Source organism: Alligator mississippiensis, chromosome 9 (assembly GCF_030867095.1).
Source record: "Alligator mississippiensis isolate rAllMis1 chromosome 9, rAllMis1, whole genome shotgun sequence".
In the NCBI taxonomy this organism is placed as follows: domain Eukaryota; kingdom Metazoa; phylum Chordata; order Crocodylia; family Alligatoridae; genus Alligator; species Alligator mississippiensis.
In genome coordinates this window covers 78,049,362-78,077,093 of record NC_081832.1, presented here as the reverse complement: position 1 = coordinate 78,077,093, position 27,732 = coordinate 78,049,362, and the positions used below count along the sequence as shown (strand labels likewise).

Sequence of the window (27,732 nt, the reverse complement as noted above, 5' to 3'; positions counted from 1 at the left end):
TTCCCTTGCTGCAGCTGGAGCCCATTGCTCCTTGTCCTGTCATCTGCTCCCACTGAGACCAGCCCAGCTCCATCCTCTCTGTAACCCTCCTGCGGGGAGTTGGAGGCTGCTATTCAGTCCCCCTCTGTCTTCTCTTCTCCACACTAAATCAGTCCAGTTCCCTCAGCCTCTCCTCACCAGTCCTGTCCTCCAGTCTCCCGAACCATTTTCATGGCCCTCCACTGGACTCTCTCCAATGTGTCCACATCCTTTCTGTAGTGGGGCCCACAGCTGGACACAGCACTCCAGATGTGGCCTCCCCAGTGCTGAATAGAGGGGAGCAATCCCTGCCCTCCATCTGCTGGCAACGCTCCTGCCGATGCAGCCCAGGATCCTGTTAGCTTTCTGGCAACAAGGGCACACCATTCATATCTATTCAGCTTCTTGTCCACTGCAACCCACGGGTCCTCTTCTGCAGAGCTGCTGCCCAGCCAGTCAGCCCCCAGCCTGCACTGGTGCAGGGGATTGTTCCCTCCTAAGTGCGGGACTTTGCACTTCTTATTGAACCTCAGGAGATTTCTTTTGCTTCAATCCTCCAATTTGTCTAGGTCAGCATTAGCATCTGCAAACTTTCTGCAGTGTGTGCTATGTTAGGCAGAGCACCTTTTAGTTAACATAGATTTTTCGTGTTTCAGTTGACAGTTTAGAATAGCACTGCCCTACTTTATGGGCTTCCTTACAGTGATACTTGCTCAAAACAAAGTTCTTTGGCAAAATAAAGCCGCCTACTATGCAAATAATTTGCGTATTAGTACAGCCTAAAATGATACAATCCTTTATCTGCATTAACATGATTAATCTTTTCTGATCATCGTTATGCAAAGGACCAGGCATCTTGTGAAATGATTAATCATTCTTGAACAGTATAAGCCCCTCTAGAAATCCCTTTCTCCTTGATTAATCATCTTTTATGAAGTTCTACAGAAAGGGGCAAAACCTTCTTCCTCTTACCCCCACTTCCATTATTGTGTGTTCAGACCTGTGCATTGAGTACACAGAGAATCAGCACGTTCAGCGTTTACTTATCCATCAGGAATACTTAAAGTGGGTTTAAATTTTTAATACACGGTACTAATTGAAATACTCCAATACAGTCCCTTTTGTAAGGGAGATCAAAGCAGATGTTTTAGTAAGGCCATGAGCTAATGAGTATTAGCCCACTTCTTGCAGTAAAATTGCTGGTAGTGCTGGGGTTTTGTAAACCAACTTACTGCTTTCCTCCTGCCCCTGTTTTCCACCGTTTAAATTTTAATATGCTAGTAGAGGTAAAGATAATTAAAACAAGGCTTGAACGCACAGGTGTTCTTAGAAAGTATTTATGTGGGGTGTAAAATATTACTGCAGTTGCCTTTGACTAGACAAAATACAGCTCTAGGAAATTGCCAGGTGCGTGGATTATAGTAACTATAGCCAGGTGTATAGGTCAGGTAACTTTGAAATTTGTATCGGCTTCATCTGCCAAGGGTTGATGCAGGTTAAGCCTTTTCCTTTGCTTACATGGAGAACAAGCTGGAGAGCGGATGTGATTTATGCATTCATTCGTGTTCTGAGCTCTTCCCCTGTTGCAGTAATGTTGTTTGTCGCTAGAAGCTGAGGGACAACGTTGCGGTGAGATGCAAGCTGCAGCACAATGTAACAGCTCTTGTTTGGCAGAAATGTTCCTTTTAAGCCACACGTTCATGTAGGGAGCAAAGCTGTTGTCTGCATTTCATGGGCCAGAAATTAGGACCTGCAAAACATCTGTCCCACAACCAAAAAGCTGACTGCGGCCTGGCCGCTGAGACCCTGGGAGCCAAGACACCCAACAACTAAGAGCACTTTACAGATTCCTTGCAAAGAGTTTTCACCATGAACTGTTACCCAACAGTATTTCTTGTAAGCTGCACTTTTCCTTTAAGTGGTGCAGGAAATGCATTCGAGTAAGTGGATTTGACTGCTTCCATTTGGCTCCAGGGACCTGTCCCAATCTGGACTTAATTTAGGTATTAGGACCTGATCCAAGAATTGGGTACCTTTTTATAGCTCTATGTTAGCAGGCACGGCAGAGAAAGATAAGGGTAGAGCTGGTCACAAATTATATGGCTGTACATCTTTGACAAGGTATGATGGCATTGAGACATATCCGTTGTTGACAACTTTCACCAGCAAACCATTTCTTGGGTCCAGGATGAAAACCTGCGTCCCAGGTGAATGCCCACACTGCCGAGCACGGGCTGTTCGGTCTCCGCTGTTTTCGTATAACCAACATTTGAAAGGTCTCACTGCTTTCTTGTGGTGGAAAGGGAAAGTTTCATGGAGAGGTTAAAAAGTTTCCTGCCTGGTTCCCAGTGAGGATCTGTTGATAATCTGTTCCAAAGCCCTTGGTTTTATTGGGGTGTTACTCAGTGTCCCTGTACTCCTGCAAAAAGCGAATTTTTACACAATCAAATAGTCGTGAACCAGCAGCTGTTTTCAGTGAAGTTTGCCTGGTACGAAATGACAGCTGTATAATATCCATTAGCTGGGATCATACCTGGTTATAGGAGATATAAGGTCTGTGGAGGTCCTGGCTCTGTCTTGACCAGAGCCTCCGGTCCGTTCCACCGTTGTGTGGCTGGAAGGAAAGGAAACCCGTGTCCGGCTTGTCGTAGATCCACAAGTGGCATGTTATCAGATGCCGGTTTTTGTCTGTGCATGGGTGTTTCATATTTCCTGTGCTACCTTGTTAAAACCGTTGGAATATTCATGAGAAGGAATGATGTCCAGATGGAGAGTCTACCTTCAGATGTTAATCTGGACGGACACAGATCAGCTTGCATTTGTTTCAGTTCACAGGCTATGGTGTTTGTTCTTTGCCTTTCGCAAGGTCTTTTACCTTCCTTCCTTCCTGTCTGCCCCCGCAGGTACAGCGACAAGTGGGAACGGAGAATTCGGCGACTGGAGTGCCTTCAACCAAGGCTCTCCGTGTCCCAGTGCTTCAGCTGGAGACCTCTTCAGCGGCACCGCACAGCCGGCCGTGGAGCTCTTCAGCGGCTCGCAGCCAGCTGTTGGGCAGCCTCCAGCTGCTTCCAGTCCTACCGATCTTTTTGATTTGATGGGACCCTCCCAGGCAACCATGACCGCCTCGCAAAGCATGAATTTCTCGATGATGAGCTCTAGTGCTGTGGGCATCAGTCTACCCTTGTCAAGGTCACAGGTACGCTGCTGCTGTACAGTCCTCAAATGGCTAGGTCCTGCATGAAGAAAACGTGCCAGAAATGCATTTTTGGCAAGCCCCTGTAATAGAGAGTCTTGGCACTGGGCCGTCTTGCTGGTCAGTGTCTGACATGCTCTGTTATAGCGGTCTTTTTTGATCAGGAGAAAAGAAGGGAAAAGTTTGAACCTGAACCACTGGCCTTGAAATGTTTGAAACCTGTTGAGTTGCCCAGTCTCAAAGGACTAGTCCTTGCCTTCATCAGCTTGCTAGCCAGAAGCCGGGGAAGGTACTCTGGTGGAAAGCAGTTCATTTTTAAAACCAAAGTGTTTGGATTAGATATAAGAATCTTTAATTATGTTTCAAAAAGCTCTGGACCAAACGGACAAGGCTTGCTGCAGGCAGCTCTGATCTTGTGGCAGTTTGTAAGTACTGTCCTAACCGGTGCCTGTTACCAGCTAATGGGGAGAGAGTACTTGGAAAGAGAAGGGCACTTTGTAATTAGAGACTTTCTTTGGCTTTTAACCTCTTCCGGGCCAAAGCAGACCTCCTTTGATTTTATTTTACTGAGACAGGATCAAACTATCTGTTTTCCTCTCAAAGCATTAAATGCAACTGAATGAGCATCATTTTGAAAACCTCTTTTTTTTTTCTTTTTCTTTTGTTCCAGCCTTTGCAAAACGTTAATGCTGTGATGCAGAAGACTAACGTCCTTTATAATCCAAGCACAGAGATGGTCCAGAAAAATGCCAGCAAAACTCTGCCATCCACATGGTCAGACCCCAGTGTAAATATCAGTTTGGACAATTTAGTACCGGGTATGCAGCCTTCGAAACCCCAGCAGCCATCACTTAACACAATGATCCAGCAGCAGAGTAAGTGAGCCACTGTTTTTATGAACACCTTCCTCTAGGACAGGTTATGTTGGTGGCGAGATGTCCTGAAGAAAGAACACTGCTAGGTTGTATATTTTTCTGATTCGAACTGGGTTTTAATTGTAATCCTGTTGTATCTGCCATGCTGCCTCTTGCCATTGGTAATACCGTTACCTTTAAACTGTACAGAAGATGAAGACACGGACTTTTTTTAATTCTGTGATGCCTCAAATGTAGCGATAGGGGCTTGCATCAGTTCCAAGTTTTAATTCTAGGTCATCTGCGCAGTATCGTCAACTGGCAATACTGATGGGGGTAAAGTACTACTTAAAACAACCTATGTTTCCTGGCCTTCCACTTGAGAAGGAAGAGGGGTGGAAATTAGTTGCATCTTCTTTACAGGTTAATTGCCTAGCGCACACAGGGGTTTGGGTTTTTTTACGTTTCCATTTCCTGTGGGTTAGCAATGAATGCAGCTGCACCGCTCCTAAAAGGAGGCTGGAATTTAGGAAGTTTAACTGTGAGATTGTAATTCTAGGCCGTTTTAATCTCCTCTTCCTGCAGATATGCAACAACCGATGAATGCGATGACTCAAAACTTTGCAGCCGTGAGCCTCAACGCCCAGCCCAACATGATGCCTGTTCGACCTCCAACAAGCCCGCTCATGGGAGGGCCCGTTTCCGTGGGATTGGGGATGCCCGGCGTGATGACGGGTACAATGGGTATGACCTCCGTGGGAAGCACCCCGATGATGAACCAGGGGATTATGGGGATGAATGTCAGCATGGGGATGCCAGCAGCAGGAATGGGTTTGACTGGCCCAATGGGTATGGGGGTACCCAATATAGCTATGACTGCTGCTATGGCTCCTGGAACTGTGCAACCCAAGCAAGATGCCTTTGCAAATTTTGCCAATTTTAGCAAATAAAGATTGTAAAAAAACAAAAAAACCCACAACAAAACTCAGTCGAATTGAATGAAGGATTTTTAGCTGTACAAGCATAGCCCAGGGAGGGGTGGCTGGCAAACACTGATCAATACCTTATTTTTTTTTTCCTCTTCCTTTTATTGATTAATTAAAATCGAAGCTACAGAAAAGAACCAAAAGGCTATTTTGTAAATGTTGAAACAGCTAGCGGTCAGACTGCATGGAGACGAAGCGTTCTTCCAAGTCAGTCGGATGGCTTCGCAGTTAATAGGCCATGGTTTTGTAATAACAGCATCCAACGCCTTCCTTGAGGGAAGAACCGGTTTTAACGCTGACTCCTGTTCACAGGTGGGAACCGGGTGTTGGGTCGATCTGTGTGAATCGAATTTGATACTTTTCTGCCCCTTGGAAGAGCTTGATTTTTCTCTCCTCCCACCCCCACCCCCTAAATTGCTTTGTCATAAGTGGATCCATTCCTTTTACTACCACTCTGAGTCCATATTTGAAGTCTCATTCAAGTACTATGATCAGTTTTTTATAAGAATATATATTTTTGTCCAAAATGGCTTACATATGTGATTATGGCTAATTCAAAGGGACCTGGAATGTATATATACTTTTGCTAATGTTCCAGCAACACTGCTATATTATCCAAATTTTTATTGTAAAAACCTCTTTCAGCAATTTGGTGATGGATAGATTTTGGGGCTTTTCACACCTCTATTGCTATAATTAGTATCGAGTGCAGAGCTAAGGGGAACTTCATCAAGAGCTGCTGTATGGTTTCCTTTCCAAAACTCCAGTGTATATACGCTTTCCCAGCTCGATCTCAGTGGCAACTAACATGCTTCGTACCACCCGCATCTCTCCGGAGCCACTGGTTTACAATGTCAGCAGCGTTCAAAAGACAGAAGCATTTATTTTTTGCATCTTTTACAAAGAGAGTGACACGGTAACGACATTGTCTTTTTAAGTTAATGTAAATCTCTAAATCCTTAATCCAACGGCGTTGGATTTTAGATTTTATACAACCTTCGGTGATTCTTTTGTGTAAATAAGGCAGTAGCAGCTCTGTGAAATCCAATAGAGAGGAGTTTAAAAAATACATATACATATATATATATATATAAAAAAATATATATATTATCAAAAGGAAACCTGTAGCAGTCAAAGATTTTATTGATTTAACGAAAATAAAGGCAATGAAACTAAAGGAAATGAACTCAAGATTTTGTTTTCCTGCTGTAATTCTGCATTTAAGTTCTCACGTGAATCATGATTCTCGAATCTGGAATGCAAAGACATTGTTACACTCACAAGCTGGGAATATTATTGAGAATAAGCACTATGCTCTAGGTATGAAATTTATTGCCTCCCCTTTCTTACATTGGCTTTCTTTTTTTTTATTATTAAATTGATAAAACTTTGTTTCCATTGTATTCATAATGTTCTGTTATACATAACATTAAAATGTTCATTAAAATCAATGTTGGGCTGATTTTTCCTTTCATTCCATTTGACGTTTATGAGAGCGTTTGGGAAAAAAATAATTATAATTTGGGCAAAGTAATTTTTATAAATAATTTAAAATTGTTTAATGACTTCTTATCTCCAGCCTTGCCTATCTGGCTCTACTGTTAGGAATTAAAAATGAAGCAGGCAAGATATCCTGACCCGCTCCAGCCTTGCTAATGCTCCATCTACAACATTTCTAATTAGGCAGAAATTCATGTACTTCAGCTAAGTGGTAATGAAAAGTGATTCATTTGCTGAATAAGAGATGAGAGTGAGTGTAATTAGCTGACTGCGGTTTTTAATCTTTCAACAATTCAATGTGTTTAAATTAGTTTCAAAGAATAGGAGCTTTCAAGTGTTGTTACATCAAAGTAATCAAGGCAGGCTTTAACGGCTGAGTAGGAGAGAGCTCCTTTTCTCCGGCTCCCCGTTTTGAGACCTTTAAACTTTGTTGGAATGACCTTCTTTGGGACCCGGTGTTGTAACAGATGGCGAGGTCCCAACTGGCCTGGAGCGCGTAGGGAGCAGATTGGCTCCTGGAAGAACAGCGGCAGGAAACGCTAAACCCCTCGGACGAGCTTGTCGGTCTGTCGCAACCCGAAAACGCCCGTCGGAAGGAGCCGAGCCAGCAAGCCAGTTCACGCAGCGGCTGTCATGGTGGGGCCAGGCCGGTTCCCCGTTCAGTATAAAGACGCTGTTTTTAGGCTGGTGTTGAAGCTGGATCACAGGGACCAGAGTAACTCCCCATTTCATGCCAAGTATCGTCTCTATTTCCAAGGGACTGGAATGACTCCAGCCAAGCCGTATCTTGGTCAGGGTCTTCAAAAAAAGACCTGCTCTACAGACTCCACAGACCTCATCCCTTCTGCGTGCTGGTTGCTGCCCCTCTAAATACCCAACTGCTTTGTAACGCTGATCGGCGCACTATTGGGATGCTGTTCTTTAAAAAACAGCAAGAAAGGTGAGGCAGAAAACCTAAAGGTTCTTCCTTTAATTCTGCAAGGGAGAACGGAGTGACGCCAGTCTAGCCGAACTGAAAAATAAAGTGGTGCTCAGGCCGGGCAGTTAGTTCTCTGCTAGACTTTGGCGCAGATAATGGATGTGAAGAGGGGACCCCACAGGATGGCGGTTTAGCTCAGAGCATGCAAGCAAGACGCTGGGAGTTGAGTTTTGCCTCCGCTTAATGAAAAACAGTTCTGGGAACATTGCACTCCCAGGATTAATAAACAGTGTGGGCTGCCTTTGACCTGCATCTTGGTAGCTAGTGGGAAGGTGTATTTAATATTACTTTATTAAAAAAAAAAAAGAGAGAGGGGAAAAACAAGTCCCCATCCCTGCTATGCATCTGTTGCGATTCCTTTATTTCCTTTAAGAATAGCAAGAGCGGTCTGTGGCCACTCGATCAAGAAAACTGATCTGCTTAGACAGATTGAAACATTAGGGCGACACATCCAAGCTGACGGATGGAACCGGCCTTCTCCCAAAAGCCTCTTAATGAGAGCACTGCCTCTTCAGATACGACGCTGGTATTCCTCAATCTCTTCTCCAGGCAGCCCCACTCCTGGGAGCATTTTAGCCACCGTCTCATTTAGAGTTGCAGGCCTGGATAATAATGGTAAAATAGGGTGGGCAGACTCCACTAGTGCTTCCGTGGGAGAGCAAGAAAAATGCTTTAGCGCTTTAGCCTCCAGTGTGACTGGGTGGGCAAAGCCCTGAACGATCGCTGCACTGGCATGGGCTTCCTGCAAAGCCCGACCACTGGTGGGGTGGGGGGACAGGGCGCTGAAGCAGCAGCGTTTAGCTCTGCACTTCTGCGCGCTAGTGCTGGGAGACGAGGAAATCGTCGACTGCGATGGAGGTCTTGCTGCCGCAGGCCTGATCGAGACACAGAACCGCGGTCCCTTACGTCAGCCAAAGTCCGTTCAAGCCATTTTAAGAGTGTCACCTCCTAAGTCTCACAAGTGTCAAGTTCAAAGCCCTCTGAAATCAAAGGGTGCACGCTGTGGGATCAGACCCATCTCTAATGCTTGAAGAGTCTCAGAGCTTCATCACTGGTGGCCATATTTAACCCTAGAAAGAGATGGGAGACGATGAGGATTCTCGTTGTGATAAAAGCCCAAATGGTATTTTATTTTGGCATCTTCCAAGGTAGAAAGAGACTGAGTTTTGGGGTACAATGCACCAAAAATGAGCAAAACTCATCATGGCTAATAGCTAATGTCCTGATTAAACTGTCCTTGCTGGGCATCCCTTCTCCTACATAGAACAGAAACTACTGCGGATAACGTGTAGGAGCGTCATGGAGATTACAGCAGGTTTTGCTCTGGTCCAGAGCAAAGATCACTGCAAAATGAAAGGGCCAGGCCCACAGGCCTGTATCTGCAAGCTTTAAAAATAGTATTGATCCTTAATCCAGGGGGAAGCTTACAAAGCCTGGCAGCATTCGCTGCGAGTAAGGGCGGCAGAGGTCCCCGTCTCTTCCGGCTGCACGTACAAAGGGATCCCTGGAAGGCACCAGAAACGGCACCTTGCACAGCAGTGCGCTCCAGCACAGGTGCAGGTTCACGGATAACCAGAGCCCTCGGTCTGTCCTACAGGAGACGCATTACATGCAAACCAGCTAAACAAGGGTATTTATAGCAGCATCTGTTTCGACTGTATCTGTCGGTGAAGAAGAGTCTGACACGGCTTGTTAAGGGAGATGGGGGAGGATTTATCAACCAAGTGTTTACATAATGCAGGCAGGCATCCTGTACTCAAGGTGATGCCAACAATAGCAGGAGAACAAATACCCAAAGACATTTTAATTCTCCAAGGTCTTTGCTCCTGGAGTCACTTGCTCCAAGAACTTCTTTTTCCCCTGCAGCTTCTCCGCTCCTGCACGCGTGTGTGCGATTACAAACACTTCTATACGTGTGCGGGCGCTCTGAGCCGCACACCTGGCTCTGATTTAATACCTCGAATGTACTTGCGTGGCCGAGGCGGGGAGCTGCCGTCTGCAGAAGAGCAAGGGTTTTTAAGGGGATGTTCCACTTGAATTCAAGCAAGCTTTATGGCCGCGTCCCCATGATTCCCCCACTCCCCGCAACACAGTTTCCCCCAACACACCTTGTGCTGCTCCCGGGGAATACCCACGCTCGGCTTTTTTTCAGTGTGGGTTTTTAGGACCTCCCCTGCGCTGCAAGGTAGCAGTGCGGGGAACGCCTGCGTGTGCAGCGTGTGATGGGTCTGCCGCGCCACAAACCGCACTTCCACACTCAGCAGGACACAGACTATTTGATGAGACCAAGTTTTGCCAAAAGACCCATTTTACAGTTTGCACTGTTTCAAAAAAACTTTCCAGTGCAACCTTTTGTGAAATTTGTCTCTTGAAGTCCTCAATTCGAAGTTTGCAGCTGTGCAAATCTAGGAGTGAAGTGAACTGTAGTGAAACCCAAATGACTTGCTGCAGACAAGTTCAACAGAAGTTGTTCTTGTGTCTAAAACTTTGCATTAGGAATTAAAAGGAAGTTTATCCAGCAGGAGCAGTTCCACGTTTTTTGATTCCCTACAAATCTGGTTTGCGAGGGTAGGAAGACGCGACCAGATCCGAGTCCCTGTTGTTGAATTTGTACTGCCTTCTTGAACAAAGGATCAGGGGTTGAGTTGGTTTGGGGGTTTTTTGGGGTTTTTTTACATAAAGTTGCCTGTCCGGTAGGACAGCAGAACTGAAAAGCAGATCTCGGCAGCGCTGTGAGCAGTTGTTTCAACTAAAACTTTTTAACAAAACGTTTCAGATGTGTAAATTCCTCCCTGCTTTACCAGCTTTTTATTCCTTGAAGCCAACAAAAATGACAAGTCAAAACCCTTTTGAGACCAAACATTTGGGGGGTTTTTTATTTACAAGTTTCCCCTTTAACCAGGATTTAAGAGAGCAAACCTAAACTGCCATTTCAGAACTAAATCATTTTGTTTTGTGTCCAACAGAGTCCTTCATCTGAGCAGAAATGAAGGAAACTAATATTTTTTAGTGTGGAAATCAGCTACTTGTACAGCTCTAGATCTTGCTGCTCTGGTGCTGGTTAGCAAGAGGAGTAAAAGTGCAAAAAAGTCCTTGTATTTCTCTGAAGCCTATTGCAGAGCTTTCATAGCAGTGTAGTTAAACCTGAAGCTTGCAAACAGGCATCAGAAGTTAATGACCACCCTGTCCTTCCCGTCTTGGTCACGGCTAATGTGGAAGAGGCTAAGGACCACTGTTGGCCCTTCCCTGGGGTCTGTGGCATGATACGACAGACTACTGGCTGCAAATTGCCATCCTTTTGGCCCAAAAAAGCCAGAATATTGGGGTAAAGAGTTTTCCCCGTAACACTACTAAAGATCTGGAGCTGCCCTAATGCTCTGAGCAAGCCAGGGTACCAAGATGAAGACTTTCCCCCTAATACTGTATAAAAGATCTGGAGCTGGCCCAGTTCTTTGAAAGCAAATGTCTTGGGAAGAGCGTGTGTGTGTTGGGGTGGGCCTTTTATTTTAACAACAGCGCGGGGTCTTCTTCAGACACGGGGCCTTTTAAGTTTGAGACGTTTGAAAAGTCTTAAGCAGGAAAAGAAGAATAATCCAATTTTACGAGACAGTTGTTCAAGGTCAGCTGAGGTATTTGGGACCGCGTGCAGGAGAGCGACTTGCTCCCCCAAGGCGCTCCTAGGCTATTCTGTGAACACCTGGGCTGCGGTGCGCTGGGTGCTGCTTCTCTTCCAGCATCATTTTAAACTTCAAGAAAGAAGAGAGAAAAATCCCTCCTTTGGCTTTCAAGCTGTTCCTACGCCCTAAGAAAAGCAAGGAACAATGGCAGGCACCGAACCGAGAGGTTTATAGAGTGAGGAAAGGCACCTTTAAAGAAAACGGTCCTTAATGAATGTAAATAGGTGAGCAAGAAGTGTGTACAGACACCAGGACTGTTGGCTCATTACAGGAAGGGGTGTGTGCGTGTGTTATGCACATGCAGAGATGCACACGTGCACAGATATAGCTGTGAGAGAGAGAGAGAGAGAGGTACACACATATACATACATCTGTGTGTGTGATGTGTGTGTACACACACACACACACACACACACACACACACACACAAACAGCATAGATACATCCTGGGCTGATGTGTTTTTAAAAAATAAAAATTTTTGGTTTAAACCCCAAGAGTTCTCAGATTTAAATTATTTTTTTTTTACAAATCCGCTTGTGCCATAAGGTACCAATTGAGTAATTAACTGGTTCTTTAATAGGGCTTCAATTACTTTGTTTCATGATAAGGAAAAAAAAAATTCCAAGACAGAGCTACATTCGACATCTGGGAACCGCCTAACAGCTGGCTATCTAATGAATATGCATCTGCTTAAGAGGCTGTAGTCCATTAATAAACCAATAGATATAAAGCAGAAACAATCTTTGTCAGCTTCAAATGAGATTGGATGCAATGTGCTGTGAAGTGTCACCGTCACATTGAATCGAGCGGGTGAGGTTAACAATCAACTCTTTGGGCCCAGTGTCTTTGTGCCTGTGCTCCCCTCCCCGAGAAGGGGGAAACGTGGCAGAAGCGTTGGTTTCTATTGCATTTTGCCTCATTTCTCCTGGCGCCGGCGGCACGGTGGGCACCGGTGACCTTTTACTTGAAACGCCACGCTGGGCATTGTATGACTAATAGATCTCTCTCTCCGACAAAGCTGGGGCCTGTTTTTCTGCACAAATGAATCAAGGAACCCGTCGTCCTATGAATAAAGGACTGGGCAGGACTTACAGGACCGGTGATAAAACATCCTCCTGACAGAGCAAATGCGGGTTTCTAACTGGAGTGATGGGACGCTGCGAGCTGTCTCTAATGACAGCGTAGTCTTAAATGCACAGAAAGATGGAGGTTTTTCCTCTGGAAGGAGGCTACTAGAGCTGGAAGTCCAAGCGGGTGTATTGTTAAAATCCCTGATGCCTAAGGAACGGCAGATAGGCTTGTTCCAGTGTGTGTAGCATCATGTGCTGCACTTGTTTGCAGCAGGAGAGGGCTCAATGCCCCAATGTCATGCCATAGTTTTGCATCCTTTGATGCTTGAGGACTGGTGGGACGTCACGTGCTTGGGCCAGGTCAGTCTAGCGTCTAGGACAGCGGGGCTGGTGCCCTTTGAGAAGGAGCGATGATGCTGGGTCTTGGAGGCAGCGCGCGGGGCTACAGGCAGTCGGGTTCCCCTTAGCGCTGAGCACATAATACACATTAGCACTCCCCTTCGAGTGCAGACTAATCCTGGAAAATGAGGGATGAAGGGACCTCAGGAGGTCACATCCAGTCCAATCGCTGCTCCAAGCAGGACCAGCCCCAGCTACATCATCCCAGCCAAGGTCTTAAACACCTCCAAGGATGGAGAGTCCATCACCTCTCTGGGTAACCTGTTCCAGGGCTTCACCACCCTCCTAAAGAGAAAGTTCTTCCTAATATCCAACCTCAACTTCCCTTGTTGCAACTTAACCGGCACCTGCGTCTGAGCCAGGTCTGCACAAGTCGCTGCCTTTTGCCGATGGAGACGCAGAGGCAAAGAGCCTGCAGCAGAGCTGGGACGAGCACCCGCGTTTCTGGCTCCTGGGAACGTGCAGTCGTCGGGTGAGAAGCTCTTCCAGGCACGTTTCCATCACGTCTCTATTGCAGGCGGGCGCGGAGCGAGCCGCTCTCTGCCGCCCGAGCGATGGCAAGACAAAGCGGCAGCGGGAAAGGAGGCCCCGCGTGGCTGCGGCCACCCTCTTCTGGCACCTCCGCTGTTCCCGGGGGGTGATCAGTGCTCACAGGCGCCGTCCCACCATTCGAGTTGAAAGTGGTAGTGACAGTGATACCAACTCCAGGCTTTGAAGGATTGTTTTTCTTTTTTTCCCCCCTTGCTGTGGTCTGAAATAAATCGAGGCCAAACCCCTGCTGGTGTTTTGTCTGCAGCGCTGGCACGGGAGGTGCGGACAATTGAGCGCCAGGTCCGTGCCCCAGCAGCGAAAGCTGCCTCCTCCTCGTCCTTTTGGGTCTCATCTTCCCACTCCCTATCAGATCTGTGCTGCCGGGTATAAGGCCTGATAGTGCGCGATAAATGTACCGGCGAGTGCAAAACAGAGGAGCTAAGTCGTGCTCAGCCAGCGCTTGTAGTCATTCCCATCCCACCCCACGTGTGTCAGGTCAGGGTTTCCTCCCTTCTAGCCATGTTGTGAAGCATGGACAAACACCGCCGAGCTTGCCCCTAGGTGAAAGCAGCTCTTTTATTACCAAAGGTTCGTTTGAACTAGGGCCAATTTCCCCTTCATCCATCTTCTGCTTTGCACGTCGAAGTGGGGATGAAATCCATGCACGGCACCGGTGAGCGAGGTATTGCAAGGCCGAGTCCCCGTTGCGACCTCAGCCCTGTGGGGGCTTTGGCCCCTTCTCCAATGTGGGGCTTGGATTCAACTTCGGAAAACCTGCCCCTTTCTCAGGGATTTGTCATCTGCGGTCCTGGGAAACAATGCAGAAGTAAGGAGCACCCAAAAAAGCGCTGCCGGGACGTCCTGCTTCCTCTCACAACTTCTCAAGGTTTTGGAGGCAGCCGCAGCAGTCGTCAGCAGAGCCCTTATCAGTCAGAGCCACGTCCCTCCCAAACATGCGATCTCTCTCTATCTGCATCCCTCCACATAATGAACCGAGCATATCTCGGAGCTTATTTCCTCAGCTGCATACGAATTACCTTGGAAGGTGCTTCCGCCGCCGCCTTGGTTTGGGTTTCAGCAGCTGCGCGAACGTGCAGGAAGCAAAGCAGCCCATGGCCACTGTTGTTCTGTTTGGCATCTATCAGTTTCTTGCCTTTTCCTCATAATTGATTTATTAATTATAGCATCTTAATGATCTGTTTAAAATAAATAAGCCATTTACACCATTTCAAAGGTATTTTGCGAGGCTCAGCTGATATTAAAATAGCACCAGCCTTATGTGCTTTTTCAGCAAGTGACCTAATTAGTTAATAAAGTAATTGAATATTAAAAAGGATGTTGCAAGTGATTAAAATTTAAGAGCCTTCAGAACATTATTAAAGCTATAAATCATACATCACTGTTTTAATTTGCATAGCTACAGAATTGCTAATGGTCCCATGTGCATATGTTACTTGGCAATTAGTCTTTTTACAAACTGTTGGTGATACCGGGGGGTTACCAAATTCTTCCACTGCTCCTGGACGTGCGTGCGCAGCCCAAGGCCGGAAGATGAACCAAAGCTGCTTTGGAGGCCTGGATGCAGAAGCCACCGTTCAGAGCCTTTTCTGGCCATTTGCAATCACATCTGGACAAGAATTTGGGGGGAGGAAGCTTTAAAGGGATTTTGGCCTCCACAGCTGCAGTGTAAGCCGCATGTTTTTAAACTTCCTGAAGTCAAGCAAGCCTCTCGTGTCACTTTTGCTGTGCAGCCCCTACCCCATCCTAAAGGCCGCAGGCCTGACCACCCTTCATCAGCCACCGCATTTGCTGCCTGCTGTTATGCTGCATTTCCACCGAGAGCACCGACTTCCTTCTGGTCCTCTGCTCCCGTCGATGCCTGAGCTCCACCGGCAGCAGCGACCACGAGCGGAGCGGGTAATGAGCCATGCGAGTCTGAAGTCTAGCCAAAGACAGGGTCGATATGCACCTTGTACACTAACTAAGATCCTATATATATATATATATATATATATATATATTGAGAGCATAAACTTGCATCAACTCGAGCTCAACTTTATCAGCTGCTTCCATGTCACAGATAACACCACCATAAATCTTCAACCGTCTTTTACACCTCCCAGGGCTCATAGATCTGCAAGGATTTGATGGGCTCGATGAGTTCATCTCATGCCAGAGGGGTTTCCTGTATTCATCCCTAGTTCAGGTTCAGCCGTAGAGCTGGGGGTTGGCTCCTACTATCACAGCAGGATTCAGGCAGGATCGCTGTAGTGTTTCTTCATCAAAGTTTTACACCAGCTTCCACCTGTTATAGCCACGACAGCCGGGCTGCAGAGGTGCAGCTGGAGATATGCCCGGGACGGTGGGACTTCAGCACACGTGAGGCTTCGGCAAAGGAGACGAGGCCGCTGGATCCCGACAACTACGACGTAGAGCAAACACCGGTCTGTTTGCAAGCAGAGGCCACGTGTTACTGAGGCAATGGGAGACAACCGACACACAAAGGATTTTTGGGGTGGACGAGCAAGCTCCAAGTCCTGAACGGACTAAAGCTGGTGCAACCTCTCTCCCCACGGGGAGTTAAGGTGTGTGCACAATACACACACTCGCAACACGCACGTCTACTCCCCCAGGGTCTTCCTGCTTCTGCAGAGCCATGGCCACCGCGGGCGACGGTACCCAAGGTGGAGGAGCCCTGACTTTGCAAACACCACGCGCAAACATCCCGAGAAGCTGTCACGATGCTGCCGTTCCCAGCAGCTCCCCGACGAGGATGCTACGGTAGCACCGTTGTTTTGTGTCACATCCATTGTTATAAAAAATGGTCTCTGCGGTGGGTTGCAACAGGACATCTAACATCTACGAATCTAAGGACGTAGTGAATACAGGTCGCGGGTTTCGAGGGATGAGCACCCCCCAAGCCAACGCCGCGGAGGCGACGGCTCTCAACAAGCCCCATTTCTTTAGCAAAGGAGCACCAAGGCCCGGTCTGCGTTCCCACTTCTGCAGGTCCGCTCGCTCGCTCGCTCCGTGCATCAGGTGGAGAGGTGCATTAGGAAGGAGGAGGTCACCTGGGCAGGGCTGGCTGCGGGCAGGCCGTCAGCTGGAGAAGGTGGAGGCGACTCCTGCCAGGTAAGAGAAAGTCACCGCTGCCCCAGCCTGCCGGCATGATGCCAAATCCCAGTGCTGTCCGACGAGTGTGCACATCTTCTCCTGGCATCTCGCTCAGCCTGAAGGGCTCTGGGGCCCAGCAATGCAGCCCATCTTCGCTCTGCTCATGAGCAATCCTGCCCCAAATAGTGCTGCCCTTCCCTTGGTCAGAGGCAGCCTCTCCTCTCTGTTTTGGCGGCCACATCTTGGTGGCCCGGCTCCCCAAAGTGAGCCGGAGCCCTGTTGCCCCTTCCCAGCACATCTCCCTGGTACCTTGGGAGAGAGGATGCTCGTTAGCCGCGATAAGCCTGCTCCAGCGAGCCGACAGGTTCAGCAAGGAGCCACGCGTCCTTGTTTCGGACCAGAATACAACAGCAGTTCTCGCGCCAAAGGTGTCGTTTGCACCTTGACGGAGTTTCGGCGCTTGCAGCCATGAATGTGCTTTATTAACGGAGACTTTCTTGCATGCACCGGAACTTTCCAGGAGCTTCCTCTGAAGCGCATATTGAGGCCGGAGGCAGCAGCCTCTCCGAGAGCCCTCGCGCTGGATATGGTGACAAACGCCAGATCTTTGTTCATTAGTTTACCAAGGGGAAGAGACACGGGGCCAGGGCAGAGGACAGCTCTCAGAGCAATTCACACTCCGCTGCACTAATATTTACCGAGCCTCACATGCTTCGAGACAGCTCAGTCCTCTTTTGAGGGGCTGGGTTTTTAATTAAAGAGCGACCGAAGGAAGGGTGACTTCATTTTAACCCAACAAAGAATGACAGGCACGATGCTGCTTTTAAAATAAATTAATTAATACCCACTGTCTGACTCTATAAACCTGTCATTGCAGCAGAAGCGCGGTAGCATCCGCCCAGCAGATCCCATGTCACACAAAGCAAAGGCTGTTAGGATACGAGTCGCGCACGGTCAGGTGCTCCTGGCGATCGCTCCACGTTCCTACCTGCATTTGTGCCTCCCGGATGGTTTTTAAGGCCGGCTCGACAGAGGACAGAGGGTTGGCCTTTGCACCTCATGGGCTCCATCCACTTTTGCACAGCCATAGCAGGTCTTGGTTTGCAGAGAAAAGGACGCCTGCTCCAAACTCCTGTCTCGGGGCTGGAAAACCCTGGTCAGGATTTGCAGGCAAAGCCAGGCCGCGGCAGGTTACGGAAGGGAAAAGGGCCGATCTAGTCCGGCTGAGATTTCCAGCAGGGATGGAAGACCGCCGGTACAGGTTTGCAGGCGTGCACAATGCCGCCGAGCTGACACCGTCGGGGATCGTTGCACCGGGGCAAGCGGAGCATCTCCCACATGCAAACTGACCCGTCCACCCCAGTGCATGGGTGTGCGGCGGCCGCCCGCACAAAATGAGCGTGCACAGGATGTCCCTAGCCGTGTTTGCAAATTTGGAACAAGGCTGTTAGCCCTGAGGCTACCGGGATGCACGGGTGTGTGGAAAACCCACAGGGGACACATTAACCATTAGCACTTGATGAGGGATTTTTCCCCCCTTCCTCAACAAAGACATGATACTACTTCACACCCTGCATCATAAAAACAATTCAAAAGTGTATTAACTATATTAGACACACTTCATGTTACAACGGGGCTGAAACCTAAGCTTCATAGACTGACTCAAGAGACCGTTCAATCCCCGAATCCCTGTTCCGAAAATACCGCAGCCTCCAAAAGTGGGATTTTTTTGAACCAAACATAGCTGAGGCTGCAACCACTCCCCACCCTCTGTGGATAGAGCCTGGCAAACCTCCCCGCTTCATCCAGCTCCTTCTTGTTTTGCTTGACTTCTGGACCCTCCGGCCAACTACAAATAATTCCTTCCAAATAACTTCCTTCCATCACTGTGAAATCCCAGGGCCGGCACCTAAATCTTGCCTCCTTTTCCAGAGCAGAACACACTCAAAAGCCATCGGTGCATCTCCCGTCCGAGATGCTCTCCATCTGCCTCGAATGCATCCTCTTCAGTGCAAACACACCCTGCCCGTGTTGCACGCTCCTGGACAGCGTGCACACTCTCGCAGCCACCTGAGAGAGAAGCGGTGCCTGTTGTTTGACATTTTCACCGTTTGCTAATGCAGCCTGGTATCCTGTTTGCCACCTTTCCTGTTGCCGTCTGTTATGCTACTAAGCTGATGGGCTCAGTTTTTCCACGCAAACTCCCACATCCTTTTCCTGACCAGCACGCTGGATTATTGTTCCACTTAACACATTGGATCTCAGGCATTTGTGATGGAAAAAGCCTATTACATCACTGAGTCTATCTCCCTGCCAACGCTGGATTTAGTCTCCTGGCGGAGATGTCAGAGGCCAGTTCCTTATTCTTATTGTATGTACAGGCAGTTTGCTTTCTTTCCTTTTGGTGCCACTGTCTAAAGGATCCAGATCTTCCGATATCCTAGCACACGGTTCATCATTATTTGCTCCACCTGTAGCCGCACAAACACCTGCAAAGCTCCATAGATACCCTAATCTAGGTCTGAGACACACACCGCGCAATACTTAATGCAGATGTCCAAGGTAACCCAATCACTAATTTCTTTCAAGCCTAAGAAGTATTCCCCGGTGACAACTGTTTCCAGGTATGTCTTCATACAACACCTATAATCATTGCAGTGCTTTGTCGCCTGTCCTGCCCGCTCCCCACTCCCATTTGATGCTTGTGTCACTGCTGAACAGCCAAGGGTCACCGCTTTCCGTGCGGCGATTACGTAGGAGAGAAATAGGCTTGAGAGATTGAGTGTCATGAAAGAACCGGCTCGAAACCCCGGCAGGCTGAAAGCCTCTCTGTGTTCAAAGAGTACCGTCAGCTCCCGCCGCCTGCCGTGCCGACCCAGTCGCCTTCTGATGTAAAGGAAGCACCGGCAAGGCTAAAGGAGCACTTCAGTCCTAGGATTTCCAGTGCCAAGTGCAACGACGTTTTTCCTGCACCTCCCACTTAATTTGATAAGACATTTCAGATCGGTACTAACCTGGACTGAACCCGACCCCAAGACCTAAACTGGAAGTTTTCACGCTGCCCCCTGCAATGCTCCCGAGCTGTCCAGTAGGTCTCAGGTTGCAGCAAGGGAGGTTGAGAGTTCTCCCTAATATCCAACCTCACTAGGAGGGTGGTGAAGCATTGGGACAGGCTCCCCAGAGAGGTGGTGGCATCTCCATCCTTGGAGGTGTTTAAGGCCCAGCTAGACAAAGCCTTGGCTGGGACGATGGCGTTGGCTTTGAGCGGGGGGTTGGATTAGATGCGATTTCCATCCAACTCTCATTTTCTATGGGTCTATGATCTCCCAGGGCCTGTGGCAAAAGGCAGTGCCGTGCTCTGCTGATGTTAGGCTACCTTAAATGCAAACGGAGCGAGTTACTAAGGGCTCGCACTGAGTTTCCAATGAGATGTAATAGCAGTTTCTCCCCAAAATGCCTCAGCAAGCTCCTTCCACTTACAGTTTGTTCCTAGACTCAATTTTGCCACCTGCATAGGTACCGCGTTTACCGAAGAAACCGCCGTTCCCCGCCGGCTGCTTTCTGAACAGGTTCCTCCGCGCGGCTGGCTTCCCCGGGGCCGCCAATTGAATGTATTCAGTAGCGATGGGACATGCCAATGTTGTCGCTGGAGCTTGTTATATGGCGTGCGTCTCTTATTGCCGGCTCTGGGGCTGTAAGTATTCAGCACTAACTCACTCACTGCTGTGATTCGAACCCGGGAGGTTTCTCCAGCTCAGACGGCACCGGGATTTCTCTTTCAGCCACTGCCACCTAGTGGGATATGAGAAGTCTTCTTGTAATAAAACCCCCTAGCAAAGGTTTCCGGTCCTCCTTCCCCAGGCAGAGATGGGAAAGGAAGCAAACAGACAGGTGTTTGCAATCGACTTTAAAGATGCAGCGCGGAGTACAGCTGAAGTGCGTCCTCTTGCAATGAAAGAGGTAAACGGGCAAAGCATCCTTCAGCCTTCCCCCCCCCATACAAAATAGTATCACAAATTGATTTAGGGCTCCCCGTGCCCCTAGGGTATGGCTCATATATCCCTCATTTGAGCCTGTGGGCCATGCCCAGCAGAGGCAATGCCATCCTGCTTGAGCTCTCGTCCCGTTCCTGTCGATGCAGACACCGACCCTGGAGATCCTCAAAAGGAGACTGGACGCACACCTTGCTGTGACCCCAGTATGCTTCCCTGCCCAGAGCAGCGGGACGGCTGGACCCAGTGATCTGATGAGGTCCCTGCCAGCCCGAAACTTCTGTGAATTATGTGGCCAAAAATTTAAGCCAAAAAAAAGAGTAATCCAAAAGCCTAAATTTTGCAGGGGTCTTTGTTTGAACAGCGCGGTTGCTAGTTAGAGGCATACCCTCCATACAGGGAGGGAGATGTGGACGCAGGCCCGGGCCAGCCGCTGGCATGAACTTCCTACGAGGTGAGCCGCCCCGCTGCCCAGCTGCATTGCATGAAGCCGGTGACCTGGAGGAGACTCCTCTCGGTTGCTAATGACACAATAAAACAAGGGCGGGGAGGCAGTGGCAGTGCCAGAGTGATACAGAGGCAAGCAAATTAAATGTGATCTCAATCTATTACGCTCGAGAGCCGAAGCCCAGCGGAGACGACTAGCCCACCGAAGAGATCGGTGATATTAAAACCATCTGTTTTTATATTTGCCAGGCACTGAACAAAGCACAAGGGAAGGTGATAGAAGCGCAAGGGACAGGCAAAGGTCACGGAGACAGCTCCTCGCTGCAGCCCTTCTCCGCGGCACCCAGCAGCTTGTAAAAAAATCACCATCCTTTAATGAAACCTTACGTTTCTGGCTTCGTTGCTAAGAAAGAAAAACTTTGTGAACATGACCCAGCGCGCCACTGTCTCAATACATCTGAAAACAGGGAGGAGGTGGCCACTCACTTGCAATCAGCCTAATTGGGCTGGATCTTCTGCTCAGATCAGGTGCTCCTGCTATTTGTTATCCAGTTCATATTTGCTTTTTTATTAGCTCTGAAACATGCCATTAAAAATATGACCATTGTTGAACTATTTTGCTGTTCACTGCATTTAGCAGAAATACCCCCCTACACACACACACACACACACTCTCAGATTAGGAACAGGTGCTGAAGGCTACCTCTTTTTCCCCAACCTGACTCATGAACACAGAGTGGAGATCAAAACATGCTTATTTGGTAAAATTAATATCTCATTTGCCATAATTTGTGCAGTTCTGACCACAGTTCAAGGGGACGGAAACTTCAGGGACTGAAAAACAAAGCAAATAATCCCAAGTTTTAACAAATGTATTTTTTTTTTTCTGAAAGAGGTTGCTATAAGTAGGTAGATGGGCAGGTAGCTCTGTCTTCTTGAATGCCTTATCTATTTGCAGACAAGGTTCCTTGGGTGAATTTGATATCTTTTATTAGACCAACCCTATTTGCAGCACTATCACACTTGTCCTTACCCGCAATTGAAGTCAGGACTATTGCAATTCATGTCTTCTCTCCCTGCTTCAAGGCTGCAGTTTGGGAAGGTGCTGGAGTGCTTAAGTTAAGCACATGCTAAAGTAATTTCCCTGAAGTCAATGGATACTGTCCGCGTGTTGCAAGTGGAGGGTGCTGAACTGAAGCCTGAAAGAGCATCGTATCTGCGGAGAAAGAATGGGCTGCACGGGTGCTGACAGCTGTAACTCAGCTCGCAGGACTTGCAGAGGTGGAGCCAGACCCGCAAAATAAAGAGCCAACTCCTTGCATAAGATGGGGAGGTTCTGGGAGGCGATTACCTTGATTACCTGCAATGCTTTTTAATTTAAATGAAAGTCAGTGACCTGGAGGGCTCACTGTGAACCCAGCCACTCGCATCATTCTCCTATTGTAAGTTATTGGCTTTTTACTGGAGTTTTGTTTCCCCCTCCGCTCCCAACAGGCCCCAACTTTGCAATAATGAAATAAGGTTTTTAACAAATATGCAGCTATCTGAACTAAACGGCATGAAAGCAGAGAGAGAGAGAGAGAGAGAGCTCTAAAAACACCGGAGTCCAGCAGCTCCTCAAAGGATCGACACGGTCAGTACAACGGACCCAGGGCTTTGTCAAGTAACTGAGGCCAATAGTAGTCTATGGATGGTGGTCTTAATTGTGCAAAACACTTACACCCGTAGGGTATGACGGGTGCTTAGGTACCCAGCTCCATAAGGCCTTTTAGGAGTAAACAGCACAAGCTGGATGATGCTTAATAGTCTTGCTTATGGTCTGGAGCCTCAAAAGCAGGTAACTGATGGAGGAAAGCCAGCAGCAGAAAGAGTCTCTCTCTCATATATATATATATATATATATATATATATATATATATATACATACACATACATACACACACACACACACACATATATATGCACACACACACATATATATGAAACCTGTGCATCCCCAGCGGCTGTGCAGTCGGAGTGTGGACAAACAGACCTTTACAGACTCCACCATTTTGCTCCATATTTGCACAGCGGAGCCTGGGGCACTGCCTTGCAGGGAGTAGCTGAACTCGCATAACTAGCTTCTTTCATCCCAGGGTATCAGCGTGCTTCACAAACAGTATGTACCCACATCTCCATTTTGCAGTTGGATAATGGATAAACCATAGAACAAGAAGGTTAGAAAGGCTTGCCTGGATCATACAAGTCAACTGCCGAGCTGGGACACGATGGTCTCTACTGCCAGTCTTCTACTCAAACCACCGGGACAAGAAACACAAGATTCCCTTTATGGCTCATTACACAAATTAACAAAGCACCAAGAATAACCTTCAAACCAGCTGTTACACCGAGATATTTATTGCATTGCAGTTTCAGCACTTTGTACACAAATATTTCTCTCTCAAAAGCATAGTAATGCAAATTCAGTTATATTCATAGAAGCAATTCCTTCTGAGAAATAATAAAAAGATCAGGAAGACAGAGATCATTCGAAGCAAGTTATACGCTCATCCATGACGGTTTTACCAGATCACGGTTCTTCAGGTGTCAAGTAGAAATCTGCAGCCAACCCAGGTCTAGCCACGTAGAAACAAGTCATTTCAAGACTCGAGTGCATGAATACACCTGACACCTGCACATTTCTAGCGTGCGGAGACACAAGGCTAAAGGTTAAGTGCTGGAAGAGAGCAGACGCTCTGTGGAATCGATGCATTATGGTTTTGATGTTACTATGCAGCACTTGTGAAGCGCTAGATCCTCACAATGCTCTTGTGAGAGAGGCAAGTATCGCCCTCGTCCTAGAGATGTGGAAAGCAAGCGAGCACAGAAGCGACTTGCCAAAGCCATACAGAGAGTTTATGGCAGTTGTGGGATTACAACTTGTCAGCACCTGACTCTCACTCCTGCATTTGGCGGGGTAGCGCATGCCATCTCCTTAGGTTTCAGTTATATAGCTATACACATTTGCAACCGGTTAATAAGTCCCAATCCATGCAGTTATGACGGACGCATGCAACCGTCCGAACGAAGGTCAGCCCGTCAACTCCCCAAATAACGCCCCTTTCAGTTTTTAAAGAAGTTGAACGTTTCTCCCCATTCCTAAAACTTAAAACGATCTATAGAGTGGAAGATACAATGATACAGCTGCACTTTGCTCTGAAGCAGCAAAAATCAGAAGCGATTGCTAAAGGAGCCGGAGCAGCTTTCATTTTTTTTTCCTGAGGGAGAGCACCGTTCTTTTGAGAGGAAAAAAGGATGGATATGTTTTTACACAAACTGATCAAACTCCTCTTCATTCTAAACGAATACAAGACAGACTGAAAGTCTCAGGTGTACTAATTTTCTTCAGCTAAGTCGTCCTACTGTATACTATGAAGCTAGAAGCTAATAAAATAGCTATCCAGGAACATCAGAAGCCATTTTTCCTTCCTTGACAGCCTTTCACTTCTGTCACCTAAGAGCAAGAACACTTACGGTGACATCTAAAGGGGCTTGTAAACATCAGGAGCCGAGCCACCTGATATTCCTCCGCTCCAGCAGGCCCTTCTCCTCCGCCCCCAGGAAACGAGTAAGAATCACCGCGACTCCAGCCTACCCCAGTGCAAAAGAAAGAGGTTGCTTACCTGGTTTTTCTTCTCCCAACAGGGTTTCCTCTGCAAATTTTGGAGGCTGAATCAAACATGCCAGTTAGCATGGCAGGGCTTGGCTGTGCCCCCCTAGAAATCACTGCATTTCATGCGCTGTAAAATATGCAGAGAGCTAACGTCATGGAAGTATCAAAGTTCATTTGCTCCCTTAGTTGTCCCTGCATTGCCTAGTGTCAACCACCCAGCTTGGACCAGATTATGTTAAAGCTTGCAGGCAACAGCTGGGGAGTTATACAAGTCAAAGAAAACGAGTTTTATCAGGTAAGGAAGCTGCTCTCCTCTCTAATCATGGCTAGCTTTCTCATCGCCCAGTACAGGACTGGGGCAGAAGAAATCCCAAGGCTAGAATAAGGGCAGATGGAGAGCTATCCAGGCAGGGAAGCCTGGGGTTGGGATACCTGCAGCAAACAACCGGACTTTGGGCATTTGTTCTCTCCTAGTGAACGTCAACCCCTTTGCTTACATCCAGCAGCTGCCATTTTTGTCTTGGGGTCCAGGCGTCAAGTCAGAAGAAGGGAAATATCATCTTACGCCTCCAAAACAGGGTGTTTCCTTCAAGGATGACCTACACCTTGAGAGAATGGGACTCGCCGTATTAGCTGCCCAGGCTGAGCCCCTACTTTCAAAGTATGTAGCAGCCACCCGTCTTTCCTGCAGCGGTCAGACAAAGGGCCTGGACAAGGTTTTAAGGCACTGTAACTGAGTGAAGTTCCCATTCCTTTCTGATGGAAGTCCAAAGTTACCCTTGCCCCATCTCCTGGCATTTAACAGTTTCGGTAACAGGAAAAAAAGCCCCAAAATAAAGGAGAACAAACCTCAGATTAAAGTCTCTCAAGCTTACGAGTTGGGAAGACATCGCAGGGAACACTTCAGTCTGCTTCTGCCTCCTCCCTGGCAGAGCACTCCAGACCCACCTGCATGGCCCTCAGCTAACGCAAATGAGACACACCTGCCCTGACTTGTGTGTGAAGATTTCCCCTTCAGGCAGGGCTGAAGCACCTGGTAGAAATAGGACACTGAAGAGGTAGGAGCGTCTTATGCCCTGCTACAGGCAGCTATGCAGCCGGGGAAGCCTCCATGTGTTTGCTTCTCTGAGCCCTTAAAAGCACGCGTTCCTTAAGAGCCTCTCAAGGTGAGCCGACATTGCTCCCATGCAGGGGACACCTTGCTTACCCTGACACCCATCTGGCATGAAGGCCCAGGTGGCTGCACACTGAATGACCCTGGGGAAAGCTCTCCAGCCCCATGTGCTCCCTCACATCTGCCCACAGGTGTATACTGAACACATGGGCTGGTTCCAGACTCCTCTAAAATAGCTGTTATCAAACCAGGAGACTGAAGAAAAACCTATAGCCTTGAAAGAAGAATTTCCCCTTGGCAGGATGTTCCCAAACCTCTATTGTCTGTAACAAGGAAAGTACGTCTCCAAGCCTTTAAGTTTTCTTTCGTGATCTCCCAAAAATGATCTGCCCGCGTAGTTTGCTGGTATGCTTAGATAGCCCCTTCTCAGGAATACACCTGCAACTACTCAAGTGCATGCCATTAGATTTTGATGCAAGTCTCAAGGAGTACGTGCATGACCTGAAGAGGATTTTGACTACGAAAGTCACTTAGTGTGCACTGACTTCACATCTCCAATTAGTTGATTTTTGGCCATATCCCCTCCATGCTGCAATAACCTTTAAAAGCCAGGCAGAACAGCTAAGTTTGCATACCGACTTATGATGCCTTGTAGTCCGATCTTAAAGCTTGCTCCACTCTGTGGTCCCTGTGGGAGGGATATTTGTCTAGATCAGAACAAGACCAGATAGCATTTGAGGTGAGGAGGGAGCTATTCCTACCAACAGATCGGCGCCTGCTTCCAACATTTGTGGAGCCCAGGGAAAATCCATAATCAGAAATAGTGACCCTGTCCTCGTGGGAGAATGAACGGATCAAAAGAGACAGTAAACACACACCTGCATTTTCAGTGAGAGGGAGGCAGGAAGGGAGTAGCTCTCTCTGGTAATCAGTGAAAATCTTTAGGCAGCAACCTAGACAGAGGCTAGCCTAATTGAAGGAGGATGTGAAAACATTTGACACCTTCACATTTCTTCAGAATAAGGAAGCTGAATGCTAGAGCCAGGCTTAAGCACTATCTGGCATGCTGGAAGGAAACCATTACTGCCCTTTCCACAAAGGGAACCAAGACCACAGTACCCATAACCATATTTAAACACAGAAGTTGCCAAGTAGGGTTATTCTTACTCTTCTCTTTCCCCAGGCTAATGACACGATCCTGATTTCAAACTATCCTTCCCAACCTAGATTACAAATCTGCTTATTGACCCCCGTCTCTGCACAAATGCAACTATAGTGAATGCAGTTCCTATCCCAGGTGATACAAGGCTTTAATTTAGAGACCAGTTGTGCTTGAAAAGATGTTGTGGGTTGGGTTTCTGTTTTGTTCTTGAAGTAGGTTGTGTTGGCAATAAATAAATAAGGGATTATAACATATTCAACATTACTGTGACATCGCAGTTCAATTCCAGTACCTTTCATCACCAATACAGCTGATAGAAAAAAAAAAATCCATGTTTTCTTTGTATTTTAGGACCATTTCTAATAATTGCCAAGCTTTCCATGACACTTTTCTTAAAGCAGTGTGTTTCACACACCGTGTATCACTACTATCCGATCATACAGACTGTTCACAGGAGCTAGACAGAGTGCAATCGCTACGCTCCTCCATCTCAGCGTATTGCTGATAGTCTAACCCCCAACTTTCTACCTTCACATTCTTGGTTTCCTAAGAGCCCCAGCAGCTCCTGCTGTTTATTTATTATCTGAAGTTATCGCACTGCCTGCTCAGTCTCATTTACAACGATGCTATGGGGACTGGCAGAAACAGTTTGCATGTAGGAAACAAAGAACTTAAATTTTGTGTCAAAACATCCTGGGAAGTGAAGAAGAATACAGGAAAGAAATATCTAAAAACAATGAAACAAGGAAAAAAACCCAAAATTATTACCTTTTCAGAGATTTAGATGAGGTAGAGGAATTCATTCCAGGATTTCGCATGAGATTGCATTTACATAGAAACTTTTACTGGAAGTGCTAAACACATACAAAAGAAACACACAGGACCATTGCTGACTAAGATTCTTGCTGAGTGACAACCAAATTATTATGAACCAAGAGACAAGGTTCATAACAATTGGCTTGAAAGATGGATTTTAAAATAAAAAAAAAATGAAAGAAAAGGTGGTGAAAAAGAAGGAAATTCCAGATACTTGGTGCTACAGC

The 27,732-nt window shown here is 47.4% G+C and overlaps 1 protein-coding gene across 3 annotated transcripts in view; it reads left to right on the top strand.

Annotated features, from left to right (window-relative positions):
* CLINT1 (clathrin interactor 1) overlaps positions 1-6,502 on the top strand; it is a 68,425-nt gene extending 61,923 nt beyond the window's left edge. For all 3 annotated transcript variants that reach the window (XM_014610165.3, XM_014610168.3, XM_059712945.1), the window contains 3 exons: positions 2,922-3,214; positions 3,882-4,086; positions 4,651-6,502. In XM_014610165.3, the coding sequence (XP_014465651.1) occupies positions 2,922-3,214; positions 3,882-4,086; positions 4,651-5,015 (863 nt within the window). In that variant the 3' untranslated portion in view covers positions 5,016-6,502. The remainder of the gene's footprint in view (positions 1-2,921; positions 3,215-3,881; positions 4,087-4,650) is intronic.
* The last annotated feature ends 21,230 nt before the right edge of the window (positions 6,503-27,732 follow it).